The 23,393-nt window shown below is 41.1% G+C and overlaps 1 protein-coding gene across 3 annotated transcripts; it reads left to right on the forward strand.

Moving 5' to 3' along the window:
* The first annotated feature begins 799 nt into the window (after positions 1–799).
* LOC110535587 (repressor of RNA polymerase III transcription MAF1 homolog) lies at positions 800–22,219 on the forward strand. 3 transcript variants are annotated; one of them, XM_036935313.1, is made up of 8 exons: positions 800–867; positions 3,075–3,163; positions 18,572–18,700; positions 19,066–19,228; positions 19,713–19,834; positions 20,080–20,199; positions 20,618–20,710; positions 20,881–22,219. In XM_036935313.1, exons 2-8 carry the CDS (start codon positions 3,081–3,083, stop codon positions 20,903–20,905), a joined length of 735 nt encoding a protein of 244 aa, XP_036791208.1. In that variant the 5' UTR covers positions 800–867; positions 3,075–3,080; the 3' UTR covers positions 20,906–22,219. The 3 variants fall into 3 exon arrangements, with proteins under 3 accessions (XP_036791208.1, XP_036791207.1, XP_021476338.1); XM_036935312.1 differs by lacking the exon at positions 800–867 and adding an exon at positions 1,411–1,740; XM_021620663.2 differs by lacking the exon at positions 800–867 and adding an exon at positions 1,412–1,990.
* Positions 22,220–23,393: the final 1,174 nt, after the last annotated feature.

Below are 23,393 nucleotides of genomic sequence, written 5' to 3' on the forward strand. Positions count from 1 at the left end.
ACTGTCAGCTGTGGGACCTTATATAGAGGGGTGTGTGCCTTTCCAAATCATGTCCAATCAATTGAATTTACCACAGGTGGACTCCAATCAAGTTGTAGAAACATCTAAAGGATCAATAGAAACAGGATGCACTTGAGCTCAATTTTGAGTCTCATAGCAAAGGGTATGATTACTTATGTAAATCAGACATCTGTTTTTTATTTTTAATACATTTGCAAACATTTCAAAAAAATCTGTTTTCTATTTGTCACAGTATGTAGATTGATGAGGAATATTTTAGAATAAGGCTGTAATGTAACAAAATGTGGAAAAATGGAAGGATGGGGAAGGAGATGAAGGTCTCAGACGAAGTTCAAGCATTCTATCCAGATGTCCCTCAAAACAGGCCTGCAGGTGCCATCAACCAAGAAAGATGGTCAAGAAGGAGAGAGAGAGCGAGAGAAATAGTGTCAAACTGTTCTAGAGTCATATTGTTTCAGCACAGTTGGGTACAGTAGGGTACCCTTGTAGGAGCCAGTAGTGCAGGACCTTGAGAGCATCACGTCCACTGTATAGGGCTGAGTGACTGAACTATGTGAAAGGTCCTGTGTGAGTGTGAGATAGCGAGGAATCAGAGTAAGTAGACAATGGACCTGATCGGACAGCTCAGAGCCTTTGCTCTTTTCTGTCCATAAGAAACAATTGGATTGGTGGAAGAGGCAGGGCAGGCCTGGAGCAAGGAAGGAGGGTGTGGTCAGCAAGGCATCCCCCGAGGCTAAATGCCCTAAGGTTTTTATCAGAACGGTCGTAGAATAGTTTCACCTTTTTGCTTTTCCCGACATGGAATCAGTAATCAAGTAACATATTTTATTTACTGTATTGGCTGATGTAAGTACACACATCAGCACTGACTAGCTTAATTTGATATTGTTGCATGTGTAACGATTGCTAAGTTAGCTATTCAAAGTGCCAGATGGGTAGAAGTGCCACACAGTAACTGCAGTTCATTATTACTCAGTCAATAAGCACCATCAGTCAGCCAGAAAGTCTAGCTAAGTTAGCGACTAAAAGTAATGGAGAATTCTCACCTTTCTTCAGCAGGTAACTCTGTCCGGGCATACATCTTGTAGCATGTTGAGGGACTAACTTACTTACACTAGCTAGTATGACTATAGCAAGTATGACTATAGCCAGTAGCCAGGTAGGGCTAGCTCGTCAGACTGCTAGCTAGTCAGTACTAGCCAGCTAGTGCATGCCAACTTTGTTCAGTTGTTGTTGAGTTTGTTCTATTGGCACGAAATTAAAAATTGAATAAAATGTGTTATTTGTTTTCTGTAATTCCATGCCCCGTTTTTTACACAATAAATGAGAAACAAGTCGATTTTGGATTTTCAAATTCAGAAACCAAAAACGAAAATGAGTCAATATTTTCTGTCTTCTGAAATAAATAACTAATGAACGTACGATAGACGGACTGGGTCGAATACAGTGGATTTATTCGGTTTTCATCGTCACTGTTGTTTTGCTTTCAAGTAATCGGTCTGGCTAACTGCACATAGCACAGGGACATTACGAAATAGACAGACGTGCAAAGTCGGTTAGAAAAGGCGACTTGATCGGACAGAAACCGTACTAACGTTAGCTAGCTAATCTCTGTCAAATTAAATCGGTCAAAAGGGATGCCGCTGAAATCCAAATCAGACGGATATTTGGATTTAATGTCGTCTCATTTAATCGGCAGAAGCAGTTTTCCGATAAAAGGTTGTACGATAAATCAATTTCGAACGAGTGTATTTTTAAATTGCTGAATTTGAGGAACTAAACGTTAGTAGGTAACCTTAGTCTGACGAATTGAAATCACGGACCGAAAGTGCTACGCTAACATACTAGCTAATTTGCCTGGGCAGACAACAACAGATCTGTTTTGCATTATTGCCAAATAAACATTGCGAGTGAAATTGGTGAAGACGTTTCAGTTCCACAAAGAGTGCTGACATTATCTTTGACTTTGGTAAGAAGGATTGTGTACATTAGCTACCTAGATAGTAGCAGAGGTTTTTTTAGTGGGGGAGGGGATTAACGTTATCTAGTAAGAAAGAAAGGGGTTGCTCGTTTTGGGACTTTACTTTTTGTTTACCTTCTATATGTTTGCCCATACCGGGGTGTCTCCAATGATGTGTTATGCTGATTAATGGGTCTGTGGAATCTAGTGCTTGAGCGATTAATGCTTTTTGAGGTCATTTCGATTATTTAAAAAAATAATCACGATTTCAGTTTCGATTCTTTTTTTAAATATGACATATTTCTGTTGTTGTGTATATTACGTTTGTTTTATTTTGTTTACTATTATTTCATTCCAAGTTATCATGTCACCTCTCTAGAGCTGCTGTCTGACAAATCACTATTTTGTAGTTCAAGGGGTCTGAATACTTTCCGAATGCACTGTATAATGCATACTCCCGAGTGGTGAGTGCAAGAGGCGACATTGCAGTCCCTGGTTTGAATCCAGGCTGTGATTGGGAGTCCCATTTGGGCAGCCCACAATTGGCCCAGCGTCGTCCGGGGTAGGCCGACATTGTAAATAAGAATTTGTTCTTAACTGACTTGCCTAGTTAAATAAAGGTTAAATAAAATAAAAATGCATTCGGAAAGTATTCAGACCCCTTCCCTTTTTCCACATTTTGTTCCGTTACAGCCTCATTCTAAAATGTTCCACATCAGTCTACTCACAATAACTCATAATGACAAAGCAATTTAATATTCGTAATTTTTTGTGATCTGCAGTTGAGTTAACAGAAAAACAAACAAATGAAATGGAATTCCATTACTTGATCCGAAGTCAGTCAATTCATTAAAAAAATAATAAAATAACCACCATTTTGGTTCATCGCTCAGCACTAGTGGAATTCAGACCATTTACTGCTAACATACTTTTCTGGGAAAAATTTGATCAGCCCGGTCTGAGCCAACCAAGTAGATCAATACCTACACCATAGGGATAAAATATATTTGATACACCCCTCAGGAAGCAGTGAAAAAGTATTATTGAATGTCCGATGGACTGTCTATTTTAACATTTCCCTTTCTTCTCACAGGCAGCAATGAAACTGTTAGAGAACAGCAGTTTTGAAGCTCTGGGCTCTCAACTTTGTGTTGAAACGGGAGAGTCTCACATCCTGGGCAGGTATTTACCATTACAAGCACTGGACCAGCAGTATCAGTAGATCAATTGACCTCATATCTAATCACATGGCACAAGGTGTTCTGCAAAGCCTGCAATACTGTTCCATGACTAACACAGGTTCAACATTTAACAGGGTGTACTGGCCATTAGGAGGCTTGTGTGTGAACTGCAAGTACATAGCAAATAGCACATATAAATACCCCCCTCCCCCCTCTACTCAGGGGTGTATTTCTGGTGGGGTTAAGAGGCTCTATTTTAAAAGGCAAGATTAACACTTTGGGGCTCTGGGAGCTTCAATAACAACATATGTCAAGGCTGAGGGCACTGGCACTGATATGTAAACACAGAGATAAACAGCAAACTGTCGGAATAAGATGGTCAACTGAACTTAAACAAAATATACAGTACCAGTCAAAAGTTTGGACACCTACTCATTCAAGTGTTTTTCTTTATTTTTACTATGCTCTACATTGTAGAATAATAGAGAAGACATCAAAACTATCTATCTGGAGCTCCAGCCCTTCCGGTTCTGTGTCTGTCACAAGGCAGGAAAATACACGGTCACTGCTCCGTTATCAGATACATTAGCAATGTGGGTCAAAACACAAATTAACTTCGCTATCCTAGTACATACACTAACAGTCAAAAGTTTTAGAACACCTACTCATTTCAAGGGTTTTTCTTTATTTGTACTATTTTCTACATTGTAGAATAATAGTGAAGACATCAAAACTATGAAATAACACTTGGAATCATGTAGTAACCAAAAAAGTGTTAAACAAATCAAAATATATTTTAGATTCTTCAAAGTAGCCACCCTTGATGACAGCTTTGCACACGCTTGGCATTCTCTCAACCAGCTTCACCTGGTATGCTTTTCCAACAGTCTTGGAGTTCCCACATATGCTGAGCACTCGTTGACTGCTTTTCCTTCACTCTGCGATCCAACTCATCAGAAACCATCTCAATTTGGTTGAGGTCGGGTGATTGTGGAGGCCATGTCATCTAATGCAGCACTCCATCACTCTCCTTATTGGTCAAATAGCCCTTACCCAGCCTGGAAGTGTATTGGGTCATTGTCCTGTTGAAAAACAAATTATGTTTTTAATAATGTATCGCTGCAGAATTCTGTTGTAGCCATACTGGTTAAGTGTGCCTTGAATTCTAAATAAATCAAAGCACTCTTACACTATCACATCTCCTCCTCCATGCTTCACGGTGGGAACCACACATGCAGAGATCATCTGTTCACCTACTCAAAAGGACACGGCTGTTGGAATCAAAAATCTCAAATTTGGACTCATCAGGCCAAAGGACAGATTTCCACCGGTCTAATGTCCATTGCTTGTGTTTCTTGACCCAAGCAAGTCCCTTCTTCTTATTGGTCTCCTTTAGTAGTGGTTTCTTTGCAGCAATTCAACCATGAAGGCCTGATTCACGCAGTCTCTTTTGAACAGTTGATGTTGAGATGTGTCTGTTACTTGAACTATGTGAAGCATTTATTTGGGCTGCAATTTCTGAGGCTGGTATCTCTTATGAACTTATCCTCTGCAGCAGAGGTAACTCTGGGTCTTCTTTTCCTGTGGCGGTCCTCATAAGAGCCAGTTTCATCCTAGCTCTTGGTGGTTTTTGCGTCTGCACTTGAAGAAACTTTCAAAGTTCTTCAAGTGTTACGTATTGACTGACCTTCATGTCTTAAAGTAATGATAGACTACCTTTTCTCTTTGCTTATTTGAGCTGTTCCTGCCATAATATGTATTTGTATAAGGTTCTAATCTTCTGTGTATCACCCTTACCTTGTCACATCACAACTGATTGGCTCAAACTCATTAAGAAGAAAATAAATTCCGCAAATTAACTTTTAACAAGGCACACCTGTTAATTGAAATGCATTCCAGGTGACTACCTCATGAAGCTGGTTGAGAGAATGCCAAGAGTGTGTGCAAAGCTGTCATCAAGGCAAAGGGTGGCTACTTTGCACAATCTCAAATATAAAATATATTTTTATTTGTTTAACAATTTTTTGGGATACTACATGATTCCATATGTGTTATTTCATAGTTTTGATGTCTTCACTATTATTCCACAATGAAGAAAATAATACAAATAAAAACCCTTGAATGAGTAGGTGTCCAAACTTTTGACTGGTACTAATATATTTACACTGCTCAAAAAAATAAAGGGAACACTTAAACAACACAATGTAACTCCAAGTCAATCACACTTCTGTGAAATCAAACTGTTCACTTAGGAAGCAACACTGATTGACAATACATTTCACATGCTGTTGTGCAAATGGAATAGACAATAGGTGGAAATTATAGGCAATTAGCAAGACACCCTCCAAAAAAGGAGTGGTTCTGCAGGTGGTGACTGCAGACCACTTCTCAGTTCCTATGCTTCCTGGCTGATGTTTTGGTCATTTTGAATGCTGGCGGTGCTTTCACTCTAGTGGTAGCATGAGACGGAGTCTACAACCCTCACAAGTAGCTCAGGTAGTGCAGCTCATCCAGGATGGAACATCAATGTGAGCTGTGGCAATAAGGTTTGCTGTATCTGTCAGCGTAGTGTCCAGAGCATGGATGCGCTACCAGGAGACAGGCCAGTACATCAGGAGACATGGTGGAGGCAGTAGGAGGGCAACAACCCAGCAGCAGGACCGCTACCTCCGCCTTTGTGCAAGGAGGAGCACTGCCAGAGCCCTGCAAAATGACCTCCAGCAGGCCACAAATGTGCATGGGTCAGAAACAGACTCCATGAGGGTGGTATGAGGGCCCGACGTCCACAAGTGGGGGTTGTGCTTATAGCCCAACACCTTGCAGGACGTTTGGCATTTGCCAGAGAACACCAAGATTGGCAAATTCACCACTGGCGCCCTGTGCTCTTCACAGATGAAAGCAGGTTCACACTGAGCACATGTGACAGTCTGGAGACGCCGTGGAGAATGTTCTGCTGCCTGCAACATCCTCCAGCATGACCGGTTTGGCGGTGGGTCAGTCATAGTGTGGGGTAGTATTTCTTTGGGGGGCCGCACAGCCCTCCATGTGCTCGCCAGAGGTAGCCTGACTGCCATTAGGTACCGAGATGAGATCCTCAGACCCCTTGTGAGACCATATGCTGGTGCGGTTGGCCCTGGGTTCCTCCTAATGCAAGACAATGCTAGACCTCATGTGGCTGGAGTGTGTCAGCAGTTCCTGCAAGAGGAAGGCATTAATGCTATGGATTGGCCCGCCCGTTCCCCAGACCTGAATCCAATTGAGCACATCTGGGACATCATGTCTCGCTCCATCCACCAATGCCACGTTGCACCACAGACTGTCCAGGAGTTGGCGGATCCTTTAGTCCAGGTCTGGGAGGAGATCCCTCAGGAGACCATCCGCCACCTCATCAGGAGCATGCCCAGGCGTTGTAGGGAGGTCATACAGGCACGTGGAGGCCACACACACTACTGAGCCTCATTTTGACTTTTTTTTTGTTGACATTACATCAAAGTTTGATCAGCCTGTAGTGTGGTTTTCCACTTTAATTTTGAGTGTGACTCCAAATCCAGACCTCCATGGGTTGATACATTTCATTTCCATTGATAATTTTTGTGTGATTTTGTTGCCAGCACATTCAACTATGTAAAGAAAAAAGTATTTAATAAAAATATTTCAATCATTCAGATCTAGGATGTGTTATTTTAGTGTTCCCTTTATTTTTTTGAGCAGTGTATATTAGTGAGCAGTGATACAATCTTTTGCAAAATCATTCGCAAGGAGATTCCTGCAAAAATATTATTTGAAGATGAGTGCCTTCGGGGAAGTGTTCAGAGCCCTTGACTTTTTCCACATTTTGTTACGTTACAGCCTTAATAAAAAATGTATAATTTTTTTTTTTTTTAAAATCCTCAGCAATCTACATACAATACCCCATAATGACAAAGCGAAAACAGGTTTTTAGACATTTTTGCAAATATATTACAATCAGAAATACCTTATTTACTTAAGTATTCAGACCCTTTAATATGAGACTCAAAATTGAGCTCAGGTGCATCCTGTTTCCATTGACAGTCCTTAAGATGGTTCTACAACTTGATTGGAGTCCACCTGTGGTAAATTCAATTTATTAGACATGATTTGGAAAGGCACACACCTGTCTATATAAGGTCCCACAGTTGACCGTGTATGTCAGAGCAAAAACCAAGCCATGAGGTCAAAGGAATTGTCAATAGAGCTCAGAGACAGGATTGTGTCGAGGGTTGGTGAAGATTTGGTGAAGGGTACCAAAACATTTCTGCAGCTTTGAAGGTCCCCAAGAACACAGTGGCCTCCATCATTCTTAAATGGAAGAGGTTTGGAACCACCAAGACTATTCCTAGAGCTGGCCGCCTGACCAAACTGAGCAATCAGTGGAGAAGCCTTGTTCAGGGACGTGACCAAGAACCTGATTGTCATTCTGACAGAGCTGTAGAAACATCTCAAGGATTATCAATGGAAACAGGATGCAGAAAAATCATTTTTAGGTAAAGGCTGTTATGTAACAAAAATGTGTTAAAAGTCAAGGGGTCTGAATACCTTCTGAAGGCACACACAACCTACCAATCTGTTTTTCTACCAAACTCACACAAACCAAAACCACAATGATAGACACCTCTGTCAGAGATTGATGTCATAAAACCTGAAAGGGGTGTGTCGCCTCATGACATGTGTCTGTGCTAAGATAAGTGGTGTAGGCTACGTGATTTAAATACCTGAGCAAGACCAGATGAGTCAATATCGTGTGTTATGCAGTAGAATTGCCATAGAAATGTTGCCCTATTCAATCCCTGTAGCGATTACTGGTAATGTGGAACGTTTAGCTAAATAGGCGTAATCTCTCTTGCAAAAAGTCTTGATCCCGCAAATAGGGTGATGAGTGTTTTGTGTTATGCAACAGGGGGTTAGATTAACTGAACTGCAGCAGAGTGGTATACTAGGAACTCAATGAGTTAGCCCACCAACTTTGATAAACAACCAGAAATAACTCTTTACTTTCTGGTTCATGAAGAAAGCTGAACGTCTTTGTGTTTTTGATTTTTGAGTTAAGCCTGAAATGGGCATGGTCTACTTATCTTTAAAAAAACATATATTTTTTAAAGAAGTTATTTCTAGAATATTCAGGCAAGTTAGCAGGCTAACTCATTGATCCTTCTTAGTAGGAAGCCCTTCAGGCTTTGAGGTAACAGTAGGAATAGGGATGTTGCATAATGGACTCTAGGTTATGAGACCAGTGGATACAGTAATGGTGGTGATGACCCCTGTCCTGGCTATGATCAATAGGGGCAGTCTGATGCATGACAGGGTGTACTCTTACAGGGCTTTGTGGCTATTTGTAGACTGTGTAATGGGGAGTGGTATGGAGCGTAAACCAGGGGAGAACGACTGACCCGTCTCATTGAAGCCACAACGTTCAAGGCCGAATGCTGAACTGCAGCATTGTTTTAAGAAAAAAATAAACATTCAATAACTTTTTGACAGCATCCCTTTTGATTTAGACAAAACTTTCAATGCATGTTTGCCCATGGAAGAAGTAGTCAGAAAGTTACTTTTTGGACTTGAATGCAAAAACATTCAGGGGATAGAGGTGCTCAAACTTGACCCATTTTGCATACTCTACCGTACCATGAGAAATCTATGTCTTCATCACTAGAAAATATAAACGGTTGAGTTGGATATCATTTAAAAGCTTAAACAGGGTTGTTAAACTATTTTATTTCAGATGTTTTTTTGTTTTTTTTACTTCAGTTATCTAAAAATGCGTAGCCTCCGATTTGATTTTTCTTCTTCATATTAGCTTAGACTAGAGGTATAGCTTAGACTAGAGGTCGACCGATTAATCGGAATGGCCGATTAATTAGGGCCGATTTCAAGTTTTCATAACAATCAGAAATCTGTATTTTTGGGCACCGATTTGCCAAATTTCTTTAAAAAAATTATATATAAAAAAAATAATTTTAATACCTTTATTTGACTAGGTAAGTCACATTCTTATTTTCAATGACGGCCTAGGAACGACGGCCTAACTGCCTTGTTCAGGGGCAGAACGACAGATATTTATCTTGTCAGCTCGGGGATCCAAACTTGCAACCTTACAGTTAACTAGTCTAACACAATCACGACCTGCCTCTCTCTGGTTGCACTCCACAAGGAGACTGCCTGTTACGTGAATGCAGTAAGCCAAGGTAAGTTGCTAGCTAGCATTAAACTTATCTTATAAAAAACAATTAATCATAACCACTAGTTAACTACACATGGTTGATGATTTTACTAGATATTATCTAGTGTGTCCTGTGTTTCATATAATCTGACTGAGCATACAAGCAAACAAGTATCTAAGTATCTGACTGAGCGGTGGTAGGCAGAAGCAGGCGTGTAAATATTCATTCAAACAGCACTTTCGTGCGTTTTGCCAGCAGCTCTTCGTTGTGCGTCAAGCATTGCGCTGTTTATGACTTAAAGCCTATCAACTCCTGAGATGAGGCGGGTGTAACCGAAGTGAAATGGCTAGCTAGTTAGCGCGCGCTAATAGCGTTTCAAACGTCACTCGCTCTGAGCCTTCTAGTTGTTTCCCTTGCTCTGCATGGGTAACGCTGCTTCGATGGTGGCTGTTGTGTTGCTGGTTCGAGCCCAGGGAGGAGCGAGGAGAGGGACGGAAGCTATACTGTTACACTTGCAATACTAAAGTGCCTATAAGAACATCCAATAGTCAAAGGTTAATGAAATACAAATGGTATAGAGGGAAATAGTCCTATAATAACTACAACCTAAAACTTCTTACCTGGGAATATTGAAGACTCATGTTAAAAGGAACCACCAGCTTTCATATGTTCTCATGTTCTGAGGAAGGAACTGAAACGTTAGCTTTCTTACATAGCACATATTGCACTTTTACTTCTCCAACACTTTGTTTTTGCATTATTTAAACCAAATTGAACATGTTTCATTATTTACTTGAGGCTAAATTGATGTTATTGATGTATTATATTAAGTTAAAATAAGTGTTCATTCATTATTGTTGTAATTGTCATTATTACAAATAAATAAATACAAATTCGGCCGATTAATCGGTATCGGCTTTTTTGGTCCTCCAATAATCGGTATAAGTATCGGCGTTGAAAAAACATAATCGGTCGACCTCTAGCTTAGACCCTACTTTACATCATCAGTGGTTTTTATTTTGTGACCGACATCAGTTGAGACACAGCATGCTCTTCAATACAGGGTGGGTGGCATTTCAATCATAGAAATAATAATTAACAGAGTGGACCTATCCCTTCAGACCACTGCAATTTAGCTGATACACCATTGAAATTGAATAATAATTGAATTACAACCACAAAAAAAGGCTGCCGGTCCTCCCACCGTCGAATGTCAACTTTCGTGGTCGTATATTCTATAATCTATATTTCTATGATTTTCAATAGGTTTTCTTTGGAGGATTTACAGTAATTTATAACAGATATTCCCATTCAAGTCAACATTCTCTGTGTGGACCTCAAACCATATTGTGGTACCATTTGAAAGTAAAAATGTGAATGTTAATCACATTTTCATACATTTATCAGCCAAACATGACACCCACCCTGTATTCAAGAGCATTTTGTGTCTCTACTGAGGGCAAGCACAACACAAAGCCTCAAATGTAAAATAGGGTCTAAGCTACAGCATATGAGAATACCACAGGTGGACTCCCAAGTTGTAGAAACACCTCAAGGATGATCAATGGAAACATGATGCACCTGAACTCAATTTTGAGTCTCATAGCAAAGGATCTGAATACTTATGTAAATAAGGTATTTCTGTTTTTTTTGTTTGTTTTTTTGCTTTGTCGTTATTGGGTATTGTGTGTACATTGATGATGAAAACATCTATTTCATCCATTTTACAATAAGCTGTAACGTAACAAAATGTGGAAAAAAGGGAAGGGGTCTGAATACTTTCTGAATGCACTGTAAATCTCCCTTGTCTCACGTACCCCTAATATAGACAACAATCAATGTCTTATATAAACAAGGCAGTCACAATATAATACACAACAGGCAACAAAAGGCAGACCATATACTATCCCGGGCATTTTCTTCTCACTCACGTTTGAGACATGAAACTGGCTATAGAGGTTATAAGTTCCAAATTCTTTGCTTACCAAGAAGACGGTGAATGTTCCTAAGTGGCCATGTTACAGTTTTGACTTAAATCTGCTTGAAATATTATGTTAGGACTTGAACATTTATCTCTAGCCATGATCCCCAACATCTTGACAGAGCTTGAATAATTTCTAAAAGAATAAATAGGCAACTATTACACAATCCAGGTGTGCAAAGCTCTTAGAGACTTACCCGTAATGATTGCTGCCAAAGGTGTTTCTAACATGTATGGACTCAGGGAGCTGAATACTTATGCAATTACATTTTTTTAATATACTCTACAGTGCATTTGGAAAGTATTCAGACCCCTTGACTTTTTTCTCACATTGTAAAGTTACAGGCTTATTCTAAAATGGTTTAAATGAAACATTTTCCTCATCAATCTATACACAATACCCCATAATGACAAAGCGAAAACAGGTTTTTAGAAATTTTTGCAAATGTTTAAAAAAATAAAAAAACATAATTTAGTTAGGTATTCAGACCCTTTGCTATAAGACTTGAAATTGAGCATCCTGTTTCCAGTGACCATCCTTGAAATGTTTCTACAACATGATTGTCCACCTGGGGTAAATTCAATTGATTGGACATGATTTGGGAAGGCACACACCGGTCTATATAAGGTCCCACAGTTGACAGTGCATGTCAGAGCAAAAACCAAGCCATGAGGTCGAAGGAATTGTCCGTAGAGCTCAGAGACAGGATTGTGCCGAGGCATAGATCTGGAGAAGGGTACCAAAACATTTCTGCAGCATTGAAGGTTCCCAAGAACACAGTAGGCTCCATCATTCTTAAATGGAAGAAATTTAGAACCACCAAGACTCTTCCTAGAGCTGGCCGCCCGCCCAAACTGGCAATCAATTGGAGAAGGGCCTTGGTCAGGGACCAAGAACCCGATGGTCACTCTGACAGAAGAGTTTCTTTGTGGAGATGGGAGAACCTTCCAGAAAGACAACCATCTCTCCAGCACTCCACCAATCAGGCCTTTATGGTTGAGTGGCCAGACGGCAGCCACTCCTCTGTAAAAGGCACATGACAGCACACTTGGAGTTTGCCAAAAAGCACAGAAAGACTCAGACCATGAGAAACAAGATTCTCTGGTCTAATGAAACCAAGATTGAACAGTTTGGCCTGAATGCGAAACGTCACGTCTGGAAGAAACCATCTCTACGGTGAAGCATGGTGGTGGCAACATCATCCTTTGGGGATGTTTTTCAGCGGCAGGGACTGCGAGACCAGTCAGCATCGAGGCAAAGATGAACAGAGCAAAGTATAGAGAGAACCTTGATGATAACATGCTCCAGAGTGCTCAGGAACTCAGACTGGGGCAAAGGTTCATCTTCCAACAGGACAACAACCCTAAGCACAAAGCTAAGACAATGCAGTAGTGGCTTCAGGACAAGTCTCTGAATTTCCTTGAGTGGCCCAGCCAGAGCCCGGACTTGAACCCCATCTAACATCTCTGGAGAGACCTGAAAATAGCTGTGCAGCGACGCTCCCCATCCAACCTGACAGAGCTTGAGAGGGTCTGCAGAGAAGAATGGAAGAAACTCCCCAAATACAGCTATGCCAAGCTGGTTTCGTCATACCAAGAAGATTAGAGGCTGTAATCACTGCCAAGGTGCTTCAACAAAGTACTGCGTCAAGGGGTCTGAACACGTATATAAATGTAATATTCCAGTTTAATTTAAAAATAGATATTATTCTTTAAAAAAAAAGGTTTTACTTTTTCATTCTGGGGTATTGTGTTTAGATTGAGGAGGGGAAAACAATGTAAAACATTAGAATAAGGCAATATACAACACAATATAGAAAAAGTAAAGGGGATTGAGTATGAGAAAATGGAAATCTTTGCGTGTGTGTGTCATATAATAATAATAATATAGACACACACGCAAAGATTTACCTTTTCTCATTCTCAATCCCCTTGACATTTTCTATATTGTGTTGTATATTGCCTTATTCTAGTTGAAGTCGGAAGTTTGCTTACACCTTAGCCAAATACATTTGGACTCAGTTTTTCACAATTCCGGACATTTAATCCTTGTAAAAATGCCCTGTTTTAGTTAGGATCACCACTTTATTTTAAGAATGTGAAATGTCAGAATGTGAAATTTCATCACATTCCCAGTGGGTCAGAGGTTTACATACACTCAATTTGTTTTCGGTAGCATTGCCTTTAACTTGGGTCAAATGTTTCGGGTAGCCTTCCACAAGCTTCCCACAATAAGTTGGAAGAATTTTGGCCCATTCCTCCTGACAGAGCAGGTGTAACTGAGTCAGTTTTGTAGGCCTCCTTGCTCGCACACACTTTTTCAGTTCTACCCACACATTTTCAATAGGATTGACGTTAGGGCTTTGTGATGGCCACTCAAATACCTTGACTTTGTTGTCCTTAAGCCATTTTGCCACGACTTTGGAAGTATGCTTTGGGTCATTGTCCATTTGGAAAACCCATTTGCAACCAAGCTTTAACTTCCTCACTGATGTATTGAGATGTTGCTTCAATATATCCACATAATTTTCCTCCCTCAATATGCCATCTATTTTGTGAAGTGCACCAGTCCCTCCTGCAGCAAAGCACCCCCACAACATGATGCTGCCACTCCCGTGCCTCACGGTTGGGATGGTGTTCTTCAGCTTCCAAGCCTCCCCCTTTTTCCTCCAAACATAACGATGGTCATTATGGCCAAACAGTTCTATTTTTGTTTCGTCAGACCGGATGTGGGGAAAAAAGTACCATCTTTGTCCCCATGTGCAGTTCCAAACCGTATTCTGGCTTTTTTATGGTGGTTTTGGAGCAGTGGCGTCTTCCTTGCTGAGCGGCCTTTCAGGTTATGTCTATATAGGACTTGTTTTACTGTGGATATTGATACTTTTGTATCTGTTTCTTCCAGCATCTTCACAAGGTCCTTTGCTGTTGTTCTGCAATTGATTTGCGCTTTTCGCACCAATGTACGTTCATCTCTAGGATACAGAACGCATCTCCTTCCTGAGCGGTATAACGTGGTACCTTCAGGCATTTTGAATTTTTTCCCAAGGATGAACCAGACTTGTGGAGGTCTACCATTTTTTTTCTGAGGTCTTGGCTGATTTCTTTTGATTTTCCCATGATGTCAAGCGAAGAGGCACTGAGTTTGAAGGTAGGCCTTGAAATACATCCACAGGTACACCTCCAATTGACTCAAATTATGTAAATTAGTCTATCAGAAGCTTCTAAAGCCGTGACATCATTTTCTGGAATTTTCCAAGCTGTTTAAAGGCACAATAAACTTAGTGTATGTAAACCTCTGACCCACTGGAATTGTGATACAGTGAATTATAAGTGAAATAATTGTTGGAAAAAATTACTTGTCATGCACAAAGTAGATGTCCTAACTGACTTGCCAAAACTATTGTTTGTTAATTAACAAGACATTTGTGGAGTGGTTGAAAAATGAGTAATGACTAAGTGTATGTAAACATCCGACTTCAACTGTATATATGTCATTTTTGTGGAAGACAATCATTGTACCAATATTTGCTTCTATTACGCAAAATGTATGTTCTTTAAACAATTTATTTAAATATCGCACACAGAAGAAGTTATAAGGATCATTTTAATTGCTAATTGGAGCCGTCAGTACGCCAGTCAGCATTCAGCTTGAGATACTCAGTGAGAGGGCACAGCCCTGAGCTAGCTTGCAACGTCACTTCCTGGAGTAGCTGAAACTGCAAATTTTATGTATCCATTGGACGCCATCTTAACAAATGTTTTTTGCTTCAAATGTGCTATTGAGTCTACACATAGGAATGAATGGTGTCACGTGATCAATGACTATCTATTTATATGCAGTAATTTGCATAGAGACACATACACACACAGCTAGGCACTGAAACAGCTACCAAGTGCTGGTGTTTAGACTGCTGCTTACTGAATTAGAATGGGCAACAATGGCAGCAAGAGCCGTGCTGGCACCATGTGACCCAATGAGGCTGCTTCTTTCCACCCTAATAAAGAGCCTAAGTCTGCCAATACTCAGCAAAGTTCAACTAGACCCATTACTAATGATAAACGGAGCACACACTCGCACATGAATTTGAGGAAGTTCACAAATTCTGTCAGTGATAGTTTTCCTTGAATGTCAGTTTCTGGATAATGTATTTATTTGATTGAACCAGGAAGTCTGTTACAAATAGGCCTACACCCACAACTATCCTTTATAGCCTAATTCTGTGCATTTATTCACAACTAGGCCTAATTATCCACAGGTTATTAGCTCAGTTTTTTAGGTCAACTTTTCTATGGATTTCAGATGGTCCCTGTTTGTTCAGTATTTGTTTTATTTGTCTGTTAATGAAAAGTAGGCCAGTCACGTCACTACCCCCGTGACCTTTGCTCCTTCCTATAATAAGACTGGGCCACAGTGTGTCTCTGAGCCAGATTTTGGGTTGCACAACCCCTGCTCTTACATAACTGGGGGTGAGGGGAAAATAAACACAGGACTGGACTCTGCTCCACTCCGTCTGCATTCCACCCATACCCCTCAAATAGAACACAGTGAAACAGAGACACAGACACAGATACTTGTTCAAAGCAATAAATACAGAACACGAGACGTACAGTGCCTTGCGAAAGTATTTAGACCTCTTGGATTTTCTTCACATTTTATTGTGTTACAAAGTGGGATTAAAATAGATGTAATTGTCATTGTTTGTCAACAATGCACAAAATATTATGTCAAAGTGGGCGGGAAGTGACCTTTTTTTAATGATAAAACATTTAATAACTAGTATTCAGCCCCTTTGTTTAGGCAAACCTAAATTAATTCAGGAGTAAAATGTTGCTAAACAAATCACAAAGTTACATGGACTCACTCTGTGTGAAGTTATAGGGGTTGACATTATTTTTTTAATTACTAACCCTTCCTCTCTCCCCTCAGCCAAGTATTGCATTTCAAGCACAGATTCGACTACAAAGACCAGGGAGCTTTTCGAAGGCCTCGTTTAAAAAAAAGGACAGTGATTTGTAGATGGTTAACAATAACAAATCAGACATTGAATATATCTTTAAGCATGGTCTAGTTAATTATGCTGTGCGTTATGCATGGCTTGACGTCACTTTTTTTTGCCACTTGTCCTTTTCTTTTACTTGTCCAATAGCACAAGTCACTTGTATAAAAAACAAATTAAAAAGCATTGAGGCTGATGCAACAGGTCAGACCGTTTAGCTTAAAATGTTGAAGTTTTATTTCTTCATATTATAAACTCAACAATGCGCACATGGCTGTTGGCTACATGCGAATGTTCCAAAATGCAATTAGCAAGGAAAACACCTTTCTCAAAAGCGCACCTCACGCACAAGTGGTTTCATGTGACAGAGATGAAAGTATCCATTAGAAATGAAGAAAGGGGAGATCTAAAGATGCATCAACTAGCATGGGTTACTAATATGACTAGTATTATGCGTTTGGCTGTAGGACAATTAAAGAACGTTGATTTGAAAGCCAATAGAACATGAGAAATGCTGGTTTTTAATGGCATATTAAGTGTTTATAAAATAATTCCTTCATTTCAGTGGTCGTATTTTGGCTAGGCTACTTTGAAACAAGACATATTTCATAAAATTACATACAATGTCCAGGTTTTAAACAATTCAGTTTTATGGTTAAATAGTTTTCAAATGTTGACCGCCTCCGCTCAGATTCAAGGTAGGTGATGTTGCGGTGCACAACAGGCACTGTACTTCTCTCTCTGGTCTTGTGACCGTTTGATCTGCTGTTAATTATCCTTCATTATGTTAGTCAAACATGACTGGTGTTTCGCCTATATTTATGTAATTCAAACTCTCATTAAAGTTTGGCTACATTTTCCTGGCGCCTCTGTCATGTCAGCATCGGTTTGGACATGAGGCTGTAGCCAATATGCATATCACCTTCACTTTGACATGTAGTTTTTTTATTTATTTATGTAGGCTACATGAAACAGATTTTAATATTATCCCAGTGTTGGCCTCTGATTAAATTCTGATCGGAGGAATTGTTTGATATTGTGATTTCTGTGTTTTACATTTCTACTTTTCCATTCAGACTGCTTAAATCTACAGTATATTCTTCTTATCTGAATTTATTTTAAAAAATGTTACTTGTCCCAGACAGGAGGACTAGCGTTGTCGATCCCCGCCTTACGTATTAAACCACCCAGAAACCTAAAAGATACAGTCGTCCTTCTGAATTGAGCTGTAGGACAGGAATGAAACTGCTCAAGGATGAGGCTATTGATGATTTTAAAACGGTGTGGTAAACCGTTGGGTTGAGCGTGCAGAGATTGACACAGAGACGGAGGTTTTAGTCCGCAAAAAAACAACTTTACTAGGACAGAAAATAAACATTACAAAGAAAAGGACTTAGGTCTTGAAATACATCCACAGTTACACCTCCAATTGCCTATCAGAAGCTTCTAAAGCCATGACATCATTTTCTGGAATTTTCCAAGCTGTTTAAAGGCACAGTCAACTTCTGACCCACTGAAATTGTGATACAGTGAATTATAAGTGAAATAATCTGTCTGTGAAAAATTACTTGTGTTAAGCACAAAGTAGATGTCCTAACCGACATGCCAAAACTATTTTTGTTTGTTAACAAGAAATTTGTGGAGTGGTTGAAAAACTATTTTTAATGACTCCAAACTAGGTGTATGTAAACTTCTGACTTCAACTGTAGCTAGCTACATTTCCTAATGTTTTGCTTGATGTTAGTCTTGCATTTTAACTTGCTACCGGAGAACTACACAGCTGGAGGAAAGCACCAGAGAAAAGTAGCCTTCACAACAGTCAGAGCGCTGTCTGGTGATCCAGTGGCGAAAGCAAAGATATTTCATCCGAGTGGAGAATTGCAACTGAAGCACAAAATTTGTCCATTTTAGATCTGCATTTTCAAAACTCAGCAAGATATTGTTTGTGAGGCCTCCCGGGTGGCGCAGTGGTTAAGGGCGCTGTACTGCAGCGCCAGCTGTGCCATCAGAGTCCCTGGGTTCGCGCCAAGGCTCTGTCGTAACCGGCCGCGACCGGGAGGTCCATGGGGCGACACACAATTGGCCTAGCGTCGTCCGGGTTAGGGAGGCAAAATCCTGCGTTAGCATGACCCCTGAGTATTGAATACGGGACATGACTAGTTTGATACAATACCCATGTCCTCCTTAGTCAGTAGCTAAATGGATGTCCACTTGACAAAAGTTAACTCTGGGATTTTTATCTGTCTCTATAGGATCGAGAGCTACTCCTGCAAGATGGCTGGTGATGACAAGCACATGTTTAAGCAATTTTGCCAGGAGGGGGAGCCACATGTCCTAGAGGCCCTCTCGCCCCCCCAGTCCAGCGCCACCAGCCCATCCCAGTAAGTACCACAGCCACACCCCTTATCAATGTTTACATCACACGGAAATCACACTAGGAATGAAACGGAAGCAAACAGGGAGGGACTGCCTGTTTTCCATTGCAGAATGTTTTGCTATGGTGTGCACTAATGCATTGATACTGGTGTTGTGTCACAGTATTAGTCTCTTATGTGGCACACTAAGGGGGTGGCAGGTAGCCTAGCGGTTAAGAGCATTGGTCTAGTAACCATAAGGTCACTGGTTCGAATCCCTGAGCCGACTAGGTGAAAAATATGTCTGTGCCCTAGATAATTAATTGTAACTTCCCAACCAAATTACTGAACTCTCTCCCTCTCTCTCTACTCATCTCACTTGTTTTGTGCAGACTGGGGAAGAGCAGTGAGGACGCCCAAAACCCTCTGAGTGACAAGTGTTGCAGGAAGACCTTGTTCTACCTCATCACCACGCTCAACGAGTCGTTCAGGCCCGACTACGACTTCAGCGCAGCCCGGGCCCACGAGTTTAGTCGTGAGCCCAGCCTCAACTGGGTCAGTAGCACTGCCTCTGCTCCTCTCATGATTACACCACTTTAGAATGACTTAAAACCAATCTAATTGGGCGGTCATTCATGCCTAATTTCAGAATTGCCCAGATACTCATATACAGATACGTTGAATCATCCCATGCAAGTCCCGGAAGCACATTGTTACAAAGCCATACACATAAGGGGAAGGTAGTGAGTATTCTACAAGGGGCTTATGGAATATCACCGGCTGTAAGATAGATGTGTCAAACTCAATTCCTGCAGGACCATGTCTGCTGGTTTTGTTTTATTTCATTTTGTGTATAATGACGACCTAAACCACCAGGTGACGAAGCAATTTCCTTAATTATAACCTGATTTATCACAATAACCTTAAATGATCAATCAAGTGCAGACACTCGGCCCTCCACAGGATTTGAGTTTGACAGGTCCACACATCTGTGAGGAGAATAAGTGGTCCTAATGATGGTGTGCCGTGTCTCCTCCAGGTGGCGAATGCAGTGAGCAGCAGCCTGTACTCATCAGTTGGGGTGGAGTTCAACTCCCTGGGGCCTGAGCTGTGGAACTCCATCGACCAGGAAATTTGCCTGCAGGATTGTGACATTTACAGGTGTGCGTGGGAGATATGGTGGTCCCGCGTGGCTCAGTTGGTAGAGCATGGCGCTTGCAACGTCAGGGTTGTGTATTCCATTATCACGGTGGACCAGTAAAAAAATGCATGCATTCACTACTGTAAGTCGTTCTGGATAAGAGCGTCTGCTAAATGACTAACACGTGAGCGTAAATGTATATGCTGCTAGTTGTGTTTGTCGCCGGTATATGTAGTATATTTATTATGTCCCTATTTGTCCTCAGCTACAACCCTGACCTGGACTCAGACCCCTTTGGGGAGGAAGGCAGCCTCTGGTCCTTCAACTACTTCTTCTACAACAAGAAGCTGAAGAGGATTGTATTCTTCACCTGTCGCTCCGTCAGGTGAGCAGCCACAGCGGGCTTCAGTCTGACTCCATTATCAATGCAATCTGTGACGACACACATATGAGTTTGTTAGTTCTACAGCCAGTCCGAAACAGTTTCTGGCCTGTGGATGACTTTCTATGGTCCACTGTGTATGTTCTAAAATTGGATAAATCTGAATTGCTCACACCAAACCAGCACAGCAGCAGGAGTTGATTGGGCTTGACGTGCCCGAGGCAGCTTGTTCACAACCCAAAGCCTGTCTGATCTCATGATGTGTGTGTGACTGTTATCCATTACCAGGAGGACAAAAGGCCAGGAAAGGGGACTACCAGGTCAACTCCAAAAACTCCACAAACAATCTGTCAACCAGAGCAACCACACGTACCTGTATGATTGATTAATGAGGCATGGTTTTTCTGCTTTATTTCCACAGTGTCTTGAGTGGGTATGGCTGCGGTTGTCTGGACAACGAGTTGGACATGGAGCTGGATGATGAAGAGGAGATGGATGGATTCACTGAGGACAGGTGGGATCATGTTACTATAGTAATGTTACTACCTGCTTATACTCTTCTCGTGCACCGATGGGCCTCAGTCTTACATATATCTACTTTTGTCTGTGCATGGGGGTTACATTTTGGATTTGTGTCTAAATAGACCCATGATTGACACTGCCTTGTTCTCTCCCCATCGGCAGGTTCCCCAGAGCTCTTTGTGTCTAGGCACATCCATGCCAAACTTCTACGCCTACACAACCTCCTCCCCCTTCATCTATCCTGTTTCTTATTTCCTCATCATTCTTGTTTTTTTTCTTTTTCTCGATGTTCTGTACAGCCTGACCCAGGAAGCCATTTGCTCATGTAGAGGAAATCCATTTTTTTTCTCCCCATTGACAAGTGCATGTTTCACGCCTTTCACATCAGCTCGATCCGACCCATACCGTGAAGGACGTTTTCTAAATGCCCAGGGTAACTGGGATCTAGGTCTCCTGTTTATTGTGCTTCCTCTATCTTCCGTTGTCGCTGAGCTAAGAACTGACTCTGCCTAATAATTTGATGGAAGGACCTTCCTTTGCCTCTCAAACCACATCCTCGTCACCTGAAACCAGCCTCTGCTTGGATGCTGCACTCTTAAAGAAACCCTCCCAATACTTATTGGATCTGTCTTGGACATTTATGGTCAAGAGAGACCATGGACAGCTAACTCTGACAAGCAAACATTTTCTTTTATTAAAAATCGCAGCAGATGATGTCACAGAAACGTCTGTGTAAGTGGAGATAGAAGTCCACAGTGCAACACCAGCATCAGTGAGAGCCATGGAAGGGGAGGGGCTTATTACATCAAACTTCTCCAATCCCACACTGGGTAGAGGATGGGACAACGACAGCTAATTCGATTGACTGTCTATCCAGCTGATTTCCATTTGTGACTGCTTCCTTTGTGTGGCTTTTATGCTTGACAGTGGTGTTAATGTGAGAATTGAAAACTTTTGTAGCTCCCAAGTTTTTAAACGAATGCTGCTTTTGTAATGGAAACATTGTAATATCTTATGTTGTCTTATTACTGCACATGACATGTGTAGATGGGAGATGGGAGATGACTCTGCCAAGGAAAGCAATATGACATCAGACTTGCAGCTTATACAAGATCACTTTCATGAGCGCCTCTGTCACATTGTTCTGCCTATCAGTAACCATGTTCCTCAATGTGTGATTTTTCTGATTCCCTTATGATTTAGGCTGACCTATTGTAAAACTTGTACCCATTTTCCTCTGCTACAATCATCCATTTATTTTATGCTCAAACATTACAAAGGCTTTGATGTAAAGCCAAGTGAATGTACTAAACACAGGCAGCAAAGGCATCAGCGATAGTTCCAGTAATGTTATTAAAGTGTTTTACAGTATTTTTTAGAAAGACAGACCCTTTTATCTCTGTGTTCCCTGTGTAAGGCTTGTGAACCTCCCATGATGACCTCCGTTCAGGACCTGTTTTGATTATACAGCATATGTTAATAAAGTTGTGTTTGAACCAAAGAGTGTCCTCTGTGTTGTAATAGAGAGTGGACACGGGCAGCTCACCCAACACAACACATCCCACTCACAGGGAAGAAGAGGACCAAAATGAAGATGTTTTGAACAGTAATGACTACAATGTGATACAGCAGTGTAAGGTATAGTTAACCATGTTTCCTACAAGAGCAACGTGTTATGTTACACCTCGCACTACAACCTTTTTAATAACTAAAAGTGTTCCTATGGACATTTTTGAGTAATGCAAAGAAACATGGAAGGGGCTATGAACTTGGTCCTGCTCAATCTGTCTTCCTTAATTAAATGAGGTAAAAGGCTGAGAACATAGACCTCATATAACAATGTTAAACCTTCAATAAATAATTGGAATAGCACAAGCTATACTTATCACCAGGTGCGCAACTTTGGTTTTAGAATTGGGGGAAACATACTTTTTTTTAAATCCAGTCGGATAAACACTCCAAACAGCCTACCCGACCACTTGTAGGAGTCCGCATGGTCCTAAAGCAAACCGTTGCCCTGTTTTGTATCACATTCCAATGATAAAACTGGGGAGGACAAAAATTATATTTCAGAATTTGGGGGTGACTTGTCCCTCCCGTCCCCAGTGAAAGATACGCCCCTGCTTATCACGACTGATTTAACATTTTAGTGTTCTTACATTGTAAATGGCGTTCATCTTCATCTTGGAGACTAGAGGTATGATCAGGGGAGAAAAGGACCAGTGCAGGAAAGTCCAGAAGCGGAACTATGGCTAGGGAACACCAAACCAGGCAGCTAGAGGTTGACTTCAGACAGATGGATGCTACAGCTAGATAGAGGGGCTCAGAACCCCTCGTGCAGTGGGGATGAAGCAGAAAAGAGAAACATGCAGTGGGGTTAATATCTCATTAAGCCAATAACCAAAACTTCTGCACTATAACAGCACAGCTACAGAAACAAAAGGAGTCTAGGAACACAAATGAAAAGATAATTGAATGAAAAGTAAAAGTACAAGAATGGATAAAGAGGGGTTGAAGGGGCTAGAATGGATGGATCGAGAGAGGTTATACAAAGTTTTTACCTAATATAGAAATCTCTGCATGCTGCTCCTTCCTCCCTACCTGCCTCCCGCTTCTTCCCTGCACACCACGGGAGGCTGTTGAGAGGAGGACGGCTCATAATAATGGCCAGAATG

This window comes from Oncorhynchus mykiss, chromosome 11 (genome assembly GCF_013265735.2).
Source record: "Oncorhynchus mykiss isolate Arlee chromosome 11, USDA_OmykA_1.1, whole genome shotgun sequence".
Lineage (NCBI taxonomy): Eukaryota > Metazoa > Chordata > Actinopteri > Salmoniformes > Salmonidae > Oncorhynchus > Oncorhynchus mykiss.

Coding starts and splice junctions, on each gene's coding strand:
- LOC110535587 (XM_036935313.1), top strand. CDS start 3,081: ATGAAACTGTTAGAGAACAGCAGTTTTGAAGCTCTGGGCTCTCAACTT. Junction 19,229..19,712: donor GTGAGCCCAGCCTCAACTGG/GTCAGTAGCACT, acceptor TGTCTCCTCCAG/GTGGCGAATGCAGTGAGCAG. Junction 20,200..20,617: donor TTCACCTGTCGCTCCGTCAG/GTGAGCAGCCAC, acceptor TTATTTCCACAG/TGTCTTGAGTGGGTATGGCT.